Source organism: Dama dama, chromosome 7 (genome assembly GCF_033118175.1).
Source record: "Dama dama isolate Ldn47 chromosome 7, ASM3311817v1, whole genome shotgun sequence".
NCBI lineage: Eukaryota > Metazoa > Chordata > Mammalia > Artiodactyla > Cervidae > Dama > Dama dama.
In genome coordinates, this window is record NC_083687.1 from 51163114 (window position 1) to 51177862 (window position 14749).

Below are 14749 nucleotides of genomic sequence, written 5' to 3' on the forward strand. Positions count from 1 at the left end.
TTTCAACCCAGGGCTTTTCTCTCTGTAAACAGGCTCTTCAACAGCTGGAGGGGCTCAGGGGTCCCTGTGATCTGCGGACGCGGATGCCACCGCCAGCATCCCTCTGCAGCCTGTCTCGGGAGCACGCGTCCTCAGGTCGGCTCGCCTGCCCGCAGTGGCTCCTGCTCCCCTTCCAGCTCTCTGCTCCTCACTCCCTAAGGAAGCCGGGCAGCCCAAGCGTGTCATGCCGAAAATACAGGTGATCGGCCTCCAGCACAGACCCGGGGCGTTCGGTGCGTCTGGGGCGTGACAACCTGTTACAGTCAGGAGCATGTCTTCTGCCTGGTTCTTGGTTTTCTGAGCAGCTGAGGCTTCCAGGTCAGTTACATCCTAAGACAATCTGCCCGCAACTCTGGGCTGCTCTGAACTCCCAAGTCATTTACTGATGAAAAACATTACCACTGTAACCAAAGGTCCTCTGACCTGCAACCAACCCGGGGTGGGGCAGCGGGGGTGTCAACCAACACAGGCTGCAAACTACCAACCTCTGGAAAGCCTCAGGTGGCAAAGACATTCCAAAAATACTGTGCTAACTTCTCCAACTAGAGAGCACCATTGCTTAGACCCCACCCACCCACACACACACTTTTCACCCAAAGGGTAAACATAAATGCTGCCGCCAACGTTTCAAATACTCTTTCCAGGAACACACTTCTCCTTCAAATTATTTGTATCAAGTTTAGAAATAACTTTCCTCCAAAACACCATATGGCTTTTCAAACAAGATACCTAAATGCACAGTTCTCACATATATGGTATAATTTCAAATAATGCAACTCCAGTCACTATAACTTTTGTATTTCAGCTGAAAGTCAGCAATTATTAATGGCTGGCCACGTTCACACCCTCAGATGAGGCACTAAAATAAACCCCCAAAATAGCCAATCTTTCCAGGAGAAAATATTCATCGTATTTAACACCTAGAGAAAGTAATGCACTGTTGGTGTTGTTAGTTCCTAAATCGTGTCTGACTCTGTGAGACCCCATGGACTGTAGCCCGCCGGGCTCCTTGGACTACATGGCATTTTCCAAGCAAGAACACTAGAGTGGGCTGCCACTCCCCTTCTCCAGGGGATCTTCCTGACCCAGGGATGGAACCAAGGTCTCCTGCGTTGGCAGGTGGTTTCTTTACCATCTGAGCCACCTGGGAAGTAATGCTTACTTTACTTACACATTACTTACTTATAAGTATTGCTTAAGCAATACAAATTATTAGTAGTGCAGAACAAAAACGAGATGAGTCACACAGTGTCTGAAGGGGAGGGAGGTTTCCTGCTGACGATGACCTCTGATAAGGTTCTGAAGGAGGATGGGGCTGCCCAGCAGGTGAAGCCAGGCTGCACTGGCAGAGGGAGGGGAGGGACGGGGGCAGAGGTGGACCCAGCAGGCCAACCGCTGCAGCTCCACCGGCTCCAGCCAAGCCCACGGGCCGACCTCAGGCAAAGGGAAGTCAGACAAGAATCGCGCGTAGCAGTGGGAAGGCAGAGGGAAGGTGCTGTACATTCTGTTTCAGAGGCTCGACGCTGTAACTCTTTCGTCCATTTGCATAAAGAGTTACCCTTGAAATCCAGTTCACACTTCTTTGGATTCTATCTTTAAGTAAACCTTAAGTGTTGGCTCTAGTTCTTGATCCCTACTTGTGATACCACAAATTCCAAATCAGAGTCTGGCAAAAAGAAAAAAAAAAAAGCAAACAAGTTTCAGAAAGGACCTCTCACTGCAAAATAACTAGATCATCAATAAAATACAACTCTTAACACCTCACTGGGCTTGCGGTAAGCAAGGAAAATATCCATGAGCCCCAGGAACTTCCTCCAAGCCAACCCAACCGTAATGAGTAAGTCAGTCATAAAAGCAGACAAACCCCAAAGAGGAAGAAAGCCAGCCAGACTGATGGGGAAGGGGAGGATCAGAATATTTAGAACCAAAAACTACAACCACTAAAATGAAAGACTCGGTGGATGAGTTAATGGGTGATTAGACACAGCTCATTAGTGAACCAGAAGTGAGATCCAAGGACATACCCAGAATGCAAACAAAACAGAAGCAAGGAGATGCCTTCAGGAGAATAAGACTTGGGGAGAGCCAGTGAGCACCCCCTTGGGATTCTGGGGAGGACTTTAGAAGCCCAGTGGGATCAGATGATAAGACGGCCAACCGTCTTTCAGAACTAGCAAGGCAGAAATCCATCAAGACCGCCCATGAACAGGAAGTTACAGAGAGATACACCGTTAAGACGAGAGAACACCAAAGACAAGCAGAGGACCCCGGGGCCACCAGAGGCAGAAAGCAGACCTCCTCCAGACCGACGACCACCTCCTCAGAGGACCCCGGGGCCACCAGAGGCGGAAAGCAGACCTCCTCCAGACCCAACGACCACCTCCTCAACAGTAACGCGGAAGCCAGAGGACACGGGAGTAACAGCGTCAAGATGCTTAAGGAAAATACTCAAGGAGCTCATTTTTTTTCTCAATAAAAATGAGGGCAAGATAAAGACGTTTCCAGGTAATCAGAAAACCAGAGACTTTCCCACCAACAACCCCTCACTTGAGAAATCTCTGAAGGATATACTTGAGAAAGGGGGCGGGGAAAAAAAAAAAAACCCAGATGGAAGTTCTGAGATAAGACTGATAATCAGAGAAACTGGCAAAGATGCAGGTGAAGCTAAAGAAACACTGTCTGCACGGAGCAGCAAGGCTCTGCCTGGCGAGGTTCTGTGCACACAGGGTGCTGAACACTGCAAGGAACAGCATGAGTGCTGGGGTGGATCAGCGATATAGCACCTGAGGCCGTGCACCATCAGAAGTGGAGCTGAGATACCAACCGCAGGCCTCATGGAAATCCCAAGAAGAGTCACATACAGACTACCAACAGCATACAACCTCACACCCAGTCATGAGGTCTGAGCGTCGTTGCACCACAGGCTCTGGCTGAAGCAGAGCAGAGTCTGGCAAAAAAAAATGACGTCAAAGTGGTCAGTAAGGGGTGTGAAACCCCAGTTTTAGCTCAAAGGTCTCAAGAACAAGTTTGATTCTTTTTTGGGAGTCCTAGATCCCTCTGAGAAACAGAAAAAAGTTGCTGATCCTCTTCCCCAGAAAAACTCTTAGGACTTGAACAAATTTTCACACCAAAGCAAAAGACCTTCCCCAGACATGGGTCCTCCCAGGCCTTGACCAGTTTAAAAAGCTGGAGAGAGTTAAGTCTGTGTGGGAAACAGTAAAGTTACACATTCTCCCCATCCCAGACTTAAAACCATATATGCCAATGAGGGGCTGGGTGTAAAAGGAACACCTGGGCATCAAGTCTGGGGAGGAAGAATCTGGAGCTAAGTCATTCCTTTAATTCACTCTATCCTTAAAACATAATCCAACAATCAGCACAACTACTGCAAAATCTGAACTGTGGGAAATAATGACCAGAAAAAAATTCTTAAAGACAGTCCACACCAATCTTACAACCTGGTGGACAAGTACACCAAATGACGAAGACAGAAACAGTCCTTAACCTCACGACTAAGTGTGTTTAATGCTCCCTTCCTGGAACGACTCGGTTAACCAGGGGCAGCAACAGTCAAAGAGCCTGGAGCCCAACTTCTGCAAAAGCACATCCCGACCCCTCCGTGTTGTCGAAACAGGCCGGTGCAATCCAGAGGTTCCCAAATCCACCCTTAAGAAGCAAGGTGTGTGAAGCAGAGATTCTAGTCTCCATCCAAACGCAGCAAATTACAAACTTAGGGTTTGGGACCCAGAATCTGCATTTTAATAGGACCCACATCAATGCTGTGTGCCTACACACACGCAATATACAAATGAAGACCCCTTACAAAAGCTCAATTCAGACCCGGCTTTATGTAGCTCAGACACTTAAAACTTCATGAAGCATTTCCTACATATCATGAAAATATGTTTGGGGGTTAAAATCATTATAGAGCATGAGACATCTTCAGTATCACAGCAAGAACAGAAAAACTTAAGTACACAGGAGCTGGAAGCAAATTCAAAGGAAACGCATAGGAGATGTCTCATCCTCCTGACCAGGCAAATGCATAAATACCCTCAGTCAATTCACGTTTAACAGACTGCGTTAATTTTCAAAACACACACACGTGACTCTACTACCACACAATCAATTCCAGCAAATAACTCTATTTTAATGTTTTTTAGTTGGAGGATAATTGATTTACAATGTCATCCTGGCTTCTGCCCTACAGCAACGTGACGCAGCGTGTCCCTTCCCTCTTGAACTTCCCTCCCACCTCTAACCCCATCCCACCTCTCTAGGCTGACACGGACCAAGGGCCGAGCTCCCCGTGTTACAGAGCAAATCCCCACGAGCTGTTTCACATACGGTAGTGTGTATGTTCCCAAGCTACTCTCAATTCATCCTGCCCCCACTGTGTCCACAAGTGTGTTCTCTCTGTCTGCGTCTCCACTGCTGCCCTGCAGAGACGTCCATCAGTACCGTTTCTCTAAATTTCGTGTATGTATGCTTAATATATGACACCTGTTTTTCTCTAACTTACTTCACTGTGCAATACAGGCTCTAGGGTCTCTCTTTCCTTATTTCAGGGGATCTCAATCATAAGAGCCAACAAACCACACACTACAGATGCTGGCTCATCTTGACCAACACTCATGGAAGGTCTCTTGACGTTTGACTTCCATCCGAACTACACAGACAATCTGATTGATAACTGTGTACGGAAAAGTCTTGCAATGCACAGGAGAGAGGTTACAATCTTCTCCCAAAGGGAGGAGAAAGACTCCAATCACTTTAAACTCTCCCCCAAATCCTGATTATCATTCCAAACTAATTAACCTGAAGATATGTTTTATAAACCAGATGTAATTTCATTCTTAAAAGCTTACTTCCATTTTTGACTGCCTGAAACACGCATGTGTTGGATAAATATTTTCTCAGAAGGCCAAGACCAGATAACTGAGGTCTTCCTGAAATTTAAATTAGCTATTACACTAGTTCTCAGGGGGAAATAAGCCACACCCAGTGAGACAAAGAATGATCAAGATAAAAGAATACTGTTTCCATTGTTTTCGATTCTTCGCTCAGCCCACAAGAACTCAATCTGATGGTTATTTGACCACTAGATATATTAAGATCCTCAAGTTCACAGTTTTCTTTGGTGATAAAATCAATTCACTTGACACTTTGAAATCTCAAAGCAAAGAAAGCCTGCTTTCAGGGTGTTGAGAGTGTGATGGTTCTTTTCTTTTTTTAAAGAATGGAAGAAGATAAAGATGTTTCATGGAGTAGCGTTACCAACTGCTCTGAGATGCTACCGTGACTCAGGCTTCACTCTTCTCGGGAGCCGTGGTCTCATTCCCATTTCACAGATGAGGGCGTTTGGGGGAGATTCGGCTACTTAAGATACACAGCTCTTCCCTTCCTGACCCAGAAGGGAAGACTGGAACCCACACTCTGGCTCTAAGCCTAGCACTGGGATTGGGGTTAGAAGCCCTTTAACTGCCCCACGCCCCACGCCCCACGCTCCCCAGCCCCGTGCAAACCTTGCCTCCAGGACAGCTAACCATCGAAAACCGAGGTCAGCACGCTGAGACCCACAGGACTGATCGAGCCCACTGCCTGTTCTGTAGAATCCATAGGCTAAGACTCTATTTTTTTTTTTTTTCACATTTCCAAGTGATTCTTTTTTTTTAAAAGGAAGACAATTACACAACATGTAAAAATTATATGAAATTTGAGTTCTACCACCCATGGAAAGCTTTCCTGGAGCCTGGCCTGTGGATGCTTCTGAGCGACAGAACCAGGGCTGAGCGGTGTAACAGACCCGCCCCAGCCTGCAAGGTCTCCGGTATTAACTGTCTGGTCCTCGAAGCAAAGTGTGTGGCTGCTGCTGCTAAGTCGCTTCAGTCTGTGCGAAGCCACAGACGACAGGCCATCAGGCTCCGCTGTCCCTGGGGTTCTCCAGGCAAGAACACTGGAGTGGGTTGCCATTTCCTTCTCCAACGCATGAAAGTGAAAAGTGAAAGTGAGTGGCTCAGTGGTTTCCGACTCTCAGCGACCCCATGGACTGCAGCCTACCAGGCTCCTCCGTCCGTGGGATTTTCCAGGCAGGAGTACTGGAGTGGGGTGCCAGTGCCTTCTCTGAAAGTGTGTGGATCCCTGACCTAAAGGACACTTAACTTCTTATGTACACTACAGACATCGTAGGATGGGTAAATGTAGAAAAATCTGTCTCCCCTGATCCTAGCTGCTAGAGATGCAGGAGGGAAATAGATCTGTCCCTCAAACAACAACAGCTCTTCAATGCTGAGAAAGGCTGATGCTGCTTCCATCTTGCTAGGCTCTCTCTCTTTTGTATTCACGAGGCACAGCTCCCATCACCACTTCACCACTGACCAAGGACCTGTCACTTCAGACCAGAAACCATGCTAAGTGTCAGAGATCTCATTTCTTTTCAGGTGAGAAAACAAAAGTTAAGGAAATCACCCAAGTTCAAGAGGCTACAGAGACGCCTTGTTCTTACCATCCCAAGTTACTTCAAAACGCAAGACTCTGAACTTCTTCTCTGCCAACATATCCCTGTGGAATTGTGGAGGTGGAGCCCAAACAAGAAACTTCTTCTTCGATTTAAGCAGAACTGGACAAGACCAGGCAACTGGTGCCCCAGGAACTGGTTACTAACGCGGCCTGGTGCTTCCCACACCATTCCCCTCCCCACCTGACAAGCAGCCTGGCAGAGGCAGTGTTTACTTCAACCAACTGCCTCACAAGGAATATCGCCTTGATTAAACCAGGACAACTCTATACCTTTGGAAACAAAACCAGACCTCAGAGAGGCATGTTAGATCAGTCAAAACACAATAACAACCATCTCCTTCTGAGCGCTCTCTCTGGGAACCGTGGGTCTGCTTTACACGTTTTTTTCATTTAAACTTCACAGCTCTATGAGGGAAGCTTTGATTCCAATTTTACAGATGAGGACACTGAGCTTTCAAGGTTAATTTGCTCAAGGTGATGTCAAAAACTAGGTTTTCTGACTCCAAATCCAGGCTCTCAATCGCTACGCAGGACTTTCAAATAAACTTGCAATCCTAATATAGACACGGTGCTGCCTACAAGTAAAGGAGAAGTGAGAAAACTCACTTGGAAAGACGCTGACCACGGGATCGACTGTCACCTCAACTGGACCCCCTGCAACACCTTTTCCCAAAATCAGAACTCCGAATGACCAGCTCCGCTGTGCAGGTGGGTCGTTCCTCTGCGATGTTCTTCGTTCTCCCGACAGAAGCTCTTGGGAGGCACAAACCATCCCCATCCCTAATCCCTCCCTGGCTCCCCATGGAACCTCCACGGGGCAGGCATTCAACGACATGCTCTATGAACGCAAGCTCTGCACAGAAGGTGACTTATAAATGAATGCTGCCACCAGAGCAGAAAACCTGAAGATACAGAATAAGCAAAGAACTAAATTTGGTTCATAATGCACTAGTGCTCAAAGTGCTGTCTTCAGAATAATTTGTGACACATGAGATACAACTCACGTATAAGGTGCTACCCTCACCCAAACACTAAGGGGACAAGTGACCCAATTGTGTATTTATAACCTCACAAATGAAGAAAGCGTCAACACTCAGGCCTAAAATCTTCACCAACAGTCTAATGTAGAAACCAAAATCCCTCCTGTCCTTGTGCTATGTACTTTCCCAACTGTATGTCTCAGCCTCTACTTCCCGGTCTTTCCCAAACACCACTTTCTTTCTTAGAAAGAAAGAAAGCTTGAGAACAGGAGATTTTTTTTTTGTTTTTTCCCCCTTTAGTACACTAAATGGGGCTTCCCAAGTGGCTCGGGGTAAAGAATCCTCCTGGCAGTGCAGGAGACTCTAGTTCAGTTCCTAGGTTGGGAATATCCCCTGGAGGAGGAAATGGCCACCCACTCCACTATTCTGGCCTGGAGAATCCCATGGACTGAGGAGCCTGGTCTGGTTGCAGTCCAAAGGGTCGCAAAGAGTGGGACACGACTGAGTAGGCACGCACACCCAAATGACCCAAGATAGTTATCTTGAACACAGGAGGGGACAGCCAGTGTGCAAAGGACTTGAGCAGAATGGCACACCTTCAGTGCCAGCTAAGGTACACTGACCACGTACAATGTCGGGCAGACCACGGATTCTACGGAAGGCAGCCTCCTCCTGAGAACTTTCTCACAAAAAGTTGCTAGAAGGCCACCACGGATGGCACCACACAGCCGCATGCTGTGCCAAGGGCGGTAACGCACCGGCAGGAGAGGACACCTCAGAAGGCTCAGCCGTTTCTTATTAAGGGATCGCGGGGGGCCAGAGGAGCTCTACTCGTTACAGACGCTTCCCTACGTCCCTAAACACCCAGGTCCCTAAACACATCGGAGGTGAACCCACCGAGTATCCACAAGCGAAATCTCTTACGAAGCTGTATTTACAAACACGCACCCGAAAGCACAGAGTGCTCTCCAAGCGTCGGCACTCCCCAGGAAGTCGACTTTGCAACGCGTCAAGAAGTTACATCGGGGCGCACAAGACACGCCTGGAGATCCAAACCGACAACCGCACCGCTCCAAGTCGAAGCTGGCAAACCCGTGGCCCAGAACTCGCGGTTCCGACGGGGGCCCCCTTCTCGAAGCTCGCACCGCCGCGGCGCAAAAATGAATGACGGTTGGATCCGCGTTAGGTTTAAATTTCCTGGCTCCGGCCACAATGCCAAACCTAATTAGAGCATGCGGTCAACGCTCGGCCCTCTCGGCGCGGTGTCGGGCAGCGCTCGGGCCGGCAACAGAGTCGGGAGACAGTCGCACTCGTCCCCGCACCCCCCCGCCCCCCAACCCCGCAGGCGAAAGCCCCCCCACACACCCCGCAGCGCTCCGCCGGGCGCCCCCGCGCCCCGCCGCCGGCACTTCGGCCCCGTCCGCGCTCCGGCCCCGCGGCCGGGACCCCCCCGGCCCGCAAACTCGGGCGCGCGCGCTTCCGTCCAGCAACCCGCGACCGGGGCGGGGGCCGGGGGAGGGGAGCTACCTCGTACAGCTCCTCGGAGGCCATGGCGGGCGGCGGGGCGCGCGGCGCGGGGCAGGGCCGGCGAGGCGCCGCGCCGCCGGCGGCCCACACTTTGTTCCAGTCGGGTCCCTGCGTGGCCTGCGCTTCCTGCTCCGCGAGGCGCCGGGCGGGCGGGCGCTCACTCCCGCCGCTGCGGGCCGCCGGCCGGGTCGGTGCGCAGGAGCAGCTGCGCAACGCGCCCTCCGCGCCGCGCTCACTCCGCGGCGGGCCGGCTGGGGCTCGGGCTCATCGCGCCGCCGCGGGGCCGGGCCGGGCTGGGGCGGGCGCGGCGGCGGTGCACGGCGGCGCGCGGGCTCCGCGGCTCCCCCTCTCCGCGGTAGTGCAGAAAGCTTCCTACTTGCGGCCGAAAAACCTGCCCCGGCTACTGAGCATGCCCAGTGCGGCCGCCCGGCCCGGCCGAGCCGCGCTCCGGGTTTTCGGGCCGCCCGCGCTGGGGGGAGAGGGGGGGCGGGGCGGGGCGGCCGGCGGGCGGGGCGGCGCGGGGAGCGGCAGGCCGCGCTGGGGCCCGGCGGCCGGGCAGGCGGGGAGCGGCTGGCAGGAAGGGGCGGGGTCTGCTTCGGGGGCGGGGCCGCGGGCGGGGGCGGGGCCTGCTCGCCCCAGGGCCCTCCGGAGGTCGGGCCGGGCCGCGCGCCCGCCTCGACGTGGGGGGCGTGGCCGCGGCGCGCGGGGGCGGGGCCTGCTCGCCCCAGGGCCCACCGGAGGTCGGGCCGGGTCGTGCGCCCGCCTCGACGTGGGGGGCGTGGTCGCGGCGCGGGGGGCGGGAGCGAGGGCGGGGCGAGCTCGCCCCAGGGACCTCCGGAGGTCGGGCCGCGCGCCCGCCTCGACGTGGGGGGCGTGGCCGCGGGGCGCGGGGGCGTGGCCTGATGGCGGGCGTGGCCTGAGGGGCGCGGGGCCCTGCGGAGGTCGGACCGGGCCGCGCGCCCGCCTCGACGTTGGGGGCAGAGGGCGGCGGCGCGCACGGGGGCGGACACCGGCGGGACAGAGGCTGGGCTCGGGGCCTCGCCGCCCGGCGCCCGTAGCCCGCCACCCCGACGGCAGTGGCGCGCGGAGCCCGTCCGGGCCGGGCCAGCCCGCCGAGGGCCAGCGGCGTGGCCAGGTGGAGCCCCCGCCCAGCCACGTGCCCGCCTCCCCCGCGGCCGCTGCCAAGACCCGGAGCCGGAGCGCGCACCCGCTCGGCGGCAGGCCGGGGGGCGGGGGCCGGGGCGGTGCGAGGGCGCGGCCGCCTGCGCCCGGCCCGCAGCTTCCCCCGCGCCGGGCCTCCCTGTTCCTCTTGAGCGCCCGCCTCCCCCGAACAGGAGCTGGGAGGAGGGGCCGGGCTCCGGGGAAAAGTCTGGGTTCCAAGGGAACGGGGCTGTCAGTCGTGGTTCTCCTGGGCGGGGCGGGGACGGCGGGGATAGCTCGGTGACCGGCGATGGGCAAGCTCCCCCTGCACTCGCCGCGGGAGAGGGGCATCGTAGGCCGGCCCCCTGGGCACACCTGCCGGGACCCTGGACGTCACCCCATCGCTGCGGAACGAGGAAGGAGCTGCGTGGCCCGATTGCCCCAAACGGCCGGCCGCCGGCAGCCTCCCTGCGAGGAGAAGGGGACCTCGCGGGGCCCTGCGGACAAGCCGCTTCACGTGGCCCCCATCAAACCCAGCCCTCGCCGTCCCCGGCGCATCTTCCCCGGCCGCCCCGATCCCGGTGCCCTCGGCTCCAGTGAACTAGAAACCGACCTCCGAAAAACAAGACTCCTCCCACCAGTTTCCTTCTTCAAACCCCATTCGATGGTGCCCCGTACGCAGTTTAATGACCAAAAGGCTTCTCACAGACCCCGCAGGCCTTCCTGCCACACCGTCCTCTACCTACAAAAGCAGCTACCCCCACCTGGGTGAATTGGAATTCCAGCGTCCCCACGCCCATGAACGAGCGCAGCGCCTGCCCTTAAGTCACTTCAAGTCGAATCACCATTGTCTCCACGCCGCCTGCAACCCCCTCTGCCTGGAATGCTCCCCCATTCAACCGTGAACTCCTGCTCCGACGTCACCCCAAAAGCAAAGCCTTCTGACTTCCAGGACCGAATGAGTCACCGCAGCCACTCGGAGCTCACCTTTGCGGACTCTGTTTTGTCCACTCTTCCCTCCCACCCCCGTTTCTAGACTACGACCTTCTTCCAGATCGCATCTTCAAGTTTGACTCTCCAGCCCCCACACTATACCTACAAAACAGGGTTTTTATTCTGTGAATTGGAATCCCGGCGTCCACAGCAAAGCCCCTGACACCTAATACAGTTCTGATTCCACTGGCTTACACCTTGACAACAGCATCGCAAAGTTCTCACCTTCTCAACCCGTCCAGGCAATTCTCTCTCCCCTCCAAACACGAGCGCCTCTTTGCCTTTCACTGAACGTATTATTTGCTACATCTGCTTATCGCCTCTCTGGCACACAAATTCATCAACCATAGTTGTAAGCTCCTTGAAGGCAAGGACTAGCACCCTGTAGCCTCCAAGTCTCAAAGCGGTGGTCGCCCACCTATGCTGGTGCTCAAAGACTTGCGGGAGGTGGTTCAGAGTCACACAAGCCCAATAAAACACGAATAAAAAAAGAGGGACCCTCAGTATAAAATGAACACACACATCTTAACTACAAACCTCTATACAGTCACAGACCGAAATAAATATAAAGCCCCCACTGTTACCGAGGAGAGGGGAGGAAGACAGGAGGCTGTGAAGACATCCACAACTACTATTCTCAGATTTGGAGCTAGTCCATTTGATACACATGCGACCCTAACACAGGGAGACTTCCCTCACTGTGGGGAAAAAGGAAGAGGGGATTACAGCATTAAAAAAAAAAAAGGTAACTCCAAAATCCGATGTATACGGACCTTCAATCCTGATGACCTGGATTATTTATGCTGCTGTGACCAGCATAAATATTAAGAGTAACCACTAGGAAGAAGTCACCTCGGTAACAAACCAGGAGTAACCAAGCCATTCCCCTAAGCTCATCTCTCTCTCTCCTCCCGTGATTAGCTGGTTTCCATCTTAATTTAAGAACAAAGCAGAGGAGACCTGTACTGAAGTACCCAACTAGTGACTGAGAAATTGAGGCCAGCTGTCCACTTTGTTCCCTTCATTCACCTAAAACACCCCTGGTTTGTTTAATACGGTTTTGTTTATGTATTTCACCTCCTTAGTTCAATCTGTCTTACTTTCAAGCAAATTCTACTCTCTCCCCTCACTTTTTAAATATAAACATCTTAGCGGTGCTCATAACAGAAGCAAATATGTCCAAGATCATGTAATGGCTTTGAATTTATACCACCTTTTATCAAAAAGTGAAGTTTTGCAGTAGTTACCATGACCACGTGTGTGGGTGCTGTGAAAGTACTTTCTCGGCGAATTGAGAATAAAAGTGCAATCACGTCCCTTAAACACATCAAGGAAGATATCCGCATTGTGCCAAAAATACATGCGGCACAACGGTTTGTACTAGTGAAATACACAAATCTCAAAGATTACCGAAATGTCGAGAAGGAAGAAGATGGACACATGTGATTAAAATACACATCTACCGGTTCTAAGCTTCAATTCTTACCTGAGGTGAGTGTGTGGTGGAGACCAGCAGACACCAGCTATCTCCTTTTCCAAATTTTTACGGACAATGGGTAATCGACAGTCGGCACCACTCAGGGCTCTTATGATCAGGAGTTAAAGCCACTCCGCATCTTGGCAGAACAATGGCTAACATCTTAAATTAGAAGTTCTTTCCTTTCCCCACTCGACATCCCAACCAATCACTTCTTCCATTCTCCCAAGAATCTGCATTTCATCTACATTTGAATCCCAAGTCTCCCAAAAGGAGATGGGGGATGGGACAGGAAAGACAAAAGCAGCCAAGCTCTAGCAACCACTGCTCTCAGAGTTGGAGGCATTTTAAGGTTGGGTGGCTTGGAAAAGGGCCGATAATGATCCCCTTCATTATGCACCCCCAAAGCAAAATCCATCTTGGCTACCTCCACCAAAACCTAAAATTTAACTGAAGTTTTTATCGAGAAGTAACCTAAGTTGGTTGGTTTGTGCATACTGAGACCAAAGAGAAGTTAAATGCCATTCTTGTTATAGAGTATTCATCCATAAAACTTGGGGAAATTCCTATCTCAATCACTCAAAAGAAAGTAAGAAAATTTCAGGCCTTAGAAAGCAAAAGAGAAAAACACAGGAAACTCATAAAATGAATTCAGGTGCTAGGCCCTTCTCCGAATTTACAGCCAACCAAGTCTTTCCTGAAAGCTTGAATTGGATACCAGTGGCCCCTACTTTTTCTAGACAACCAGCAACCTCTGATTCCTGATTTCAGCTGCTGTTTCCCTCCCTGCCAAATCGTCAGTTTCCCCATTTCAACCAGCAACTTCTCCCTGCCTACGTCCATCTTAGCTCCAGGTTTTATTTTCTCTTTTGTGTGGGAACAAGTGCCTAATCCGGCTGCCACGTTGCTGTTTCCTGGCCAAATGCTATGACTATTCGATCTCTTTGCCCTAGCGATAGTAATTCTGAGACTTCACATTTGATTTCACCAATTTCCTCTTAGGCTGAGGTTCCACCATTGGCCAAACCTCATCAATTTACAGTAAAGGGTTATTTTCTTCCTCAACTAGATTTAGTGTTTAACCACAATTCCTTTCTATCTTTAAGCCAAAGCTGATTCTACCAGAAGAACCCTTGTTATAGGTCTTTGGTATCTTTCTTTGATGGAAGCAATTGATCAAGACTAATAAAATCTCTCATTTGTAACTTTATAGATTGTTCCACCTTCCGGGAGGAGAACAGAACTAAAATTCGTAACGAGTAAACAGCCTCAAGACACTGCCTTGACATTCGGTTGACTTTATAACAGGGCAGTAACTAATTCATTTTAGATTCCTGAAAAAAACATCAAATGTAAATGTTCCCCGAATTATTGTGATGGCTGGGTCATTATGTTTGTCATTCACGGGAGACCATCCCAGTAATCTTATTACCTTCTGGCCTTTTCTAAAGAGAAAGACATTATCAGTAAGAGCAAGTAGGCAGAGATGGGTACATAGAGTCTGACTGGTAACACCAGGTGCAAAAGAAGCCGTGGAACTCAGAATAAGCTAAGGAGCAGAGCAGGTGGGGGCTGAAACCTGAAGCAAAGAGTAAATGAATCTGAAAATAAAGCTCAGACCACACCTGCAAACAGAAGCATGTACTGGGGCTTGATTTTTCTCAATCACTAGTATTGCCTGGTGCAGAGGTTCGCAAATTGTGGTCTCCTGACCAGTAGCAACAGATTCACCTTGAATCTTCCTAGAAGGACACATTCTCTACCACCAGCTGCCTACTGGCACCTAGCAATCTGTTTAAACAAGTTCTCCAGGCGATTCTGATGCACACTGAAGTTTGAGAAGAACTGGTTCAGAACAGTTTTCTTTGGGGGGGTGGTGGTTTTTTATTTTTTATTTTTTAATCAAGCTACAGATGTCAAACCAGTAGTGGATCTTTAGATTATTTTAGTAGATCTTGAGTAGCATTTTGAAGTGAGACAGGATGGAATGGAAAGAATGGAATGGACTTGGAAAAGGAATAAGAGTGCATCCATACTTCACTAGGGGACTATGTTGTTCTTTAGTCACTAAGTC

The 14749-nt window shown here is 51.4% G+C and overlaps 2 protein-coding genes across 2 annotated transcripts in view; one reads left to right on the top strand and one right to left on the bottom strand.

Moving 5' to 3' along the window:
- Positions 1 to 9240, bottom strand: part of CDYL (chromodomain Y like) — a 93624-nt gene extending 84384 nt beyond the window's left edge. The window contains exon 1 of the mRNA XM_061147709.1: positions 9066 to 9240. Within this exon, the coding sequence (XP_061003692.1) occupies positions 9066 to 9089 (24 nt within the window). The 5' untranslated portion in view covers positions 9090 to 9240. The remainder of the gene's footprint in view (positions 1 to 9065) is intronic.
- LOC133059334 (collagen alpha-1(I) chain-like) lies at positions 9088 to 10509 on the top strand. Its single transcript, XM_061146306.1, has one exon. The coding sequence runs from the start codon at positions 9088 to 9090 to the stop codon at positions 10507 to 10509; it is 1422 nt and encodes a 473-aa protein (XP_061002289.1).
- Positions 10510 to 14749: the final 4240 nt, after the last annotated feature.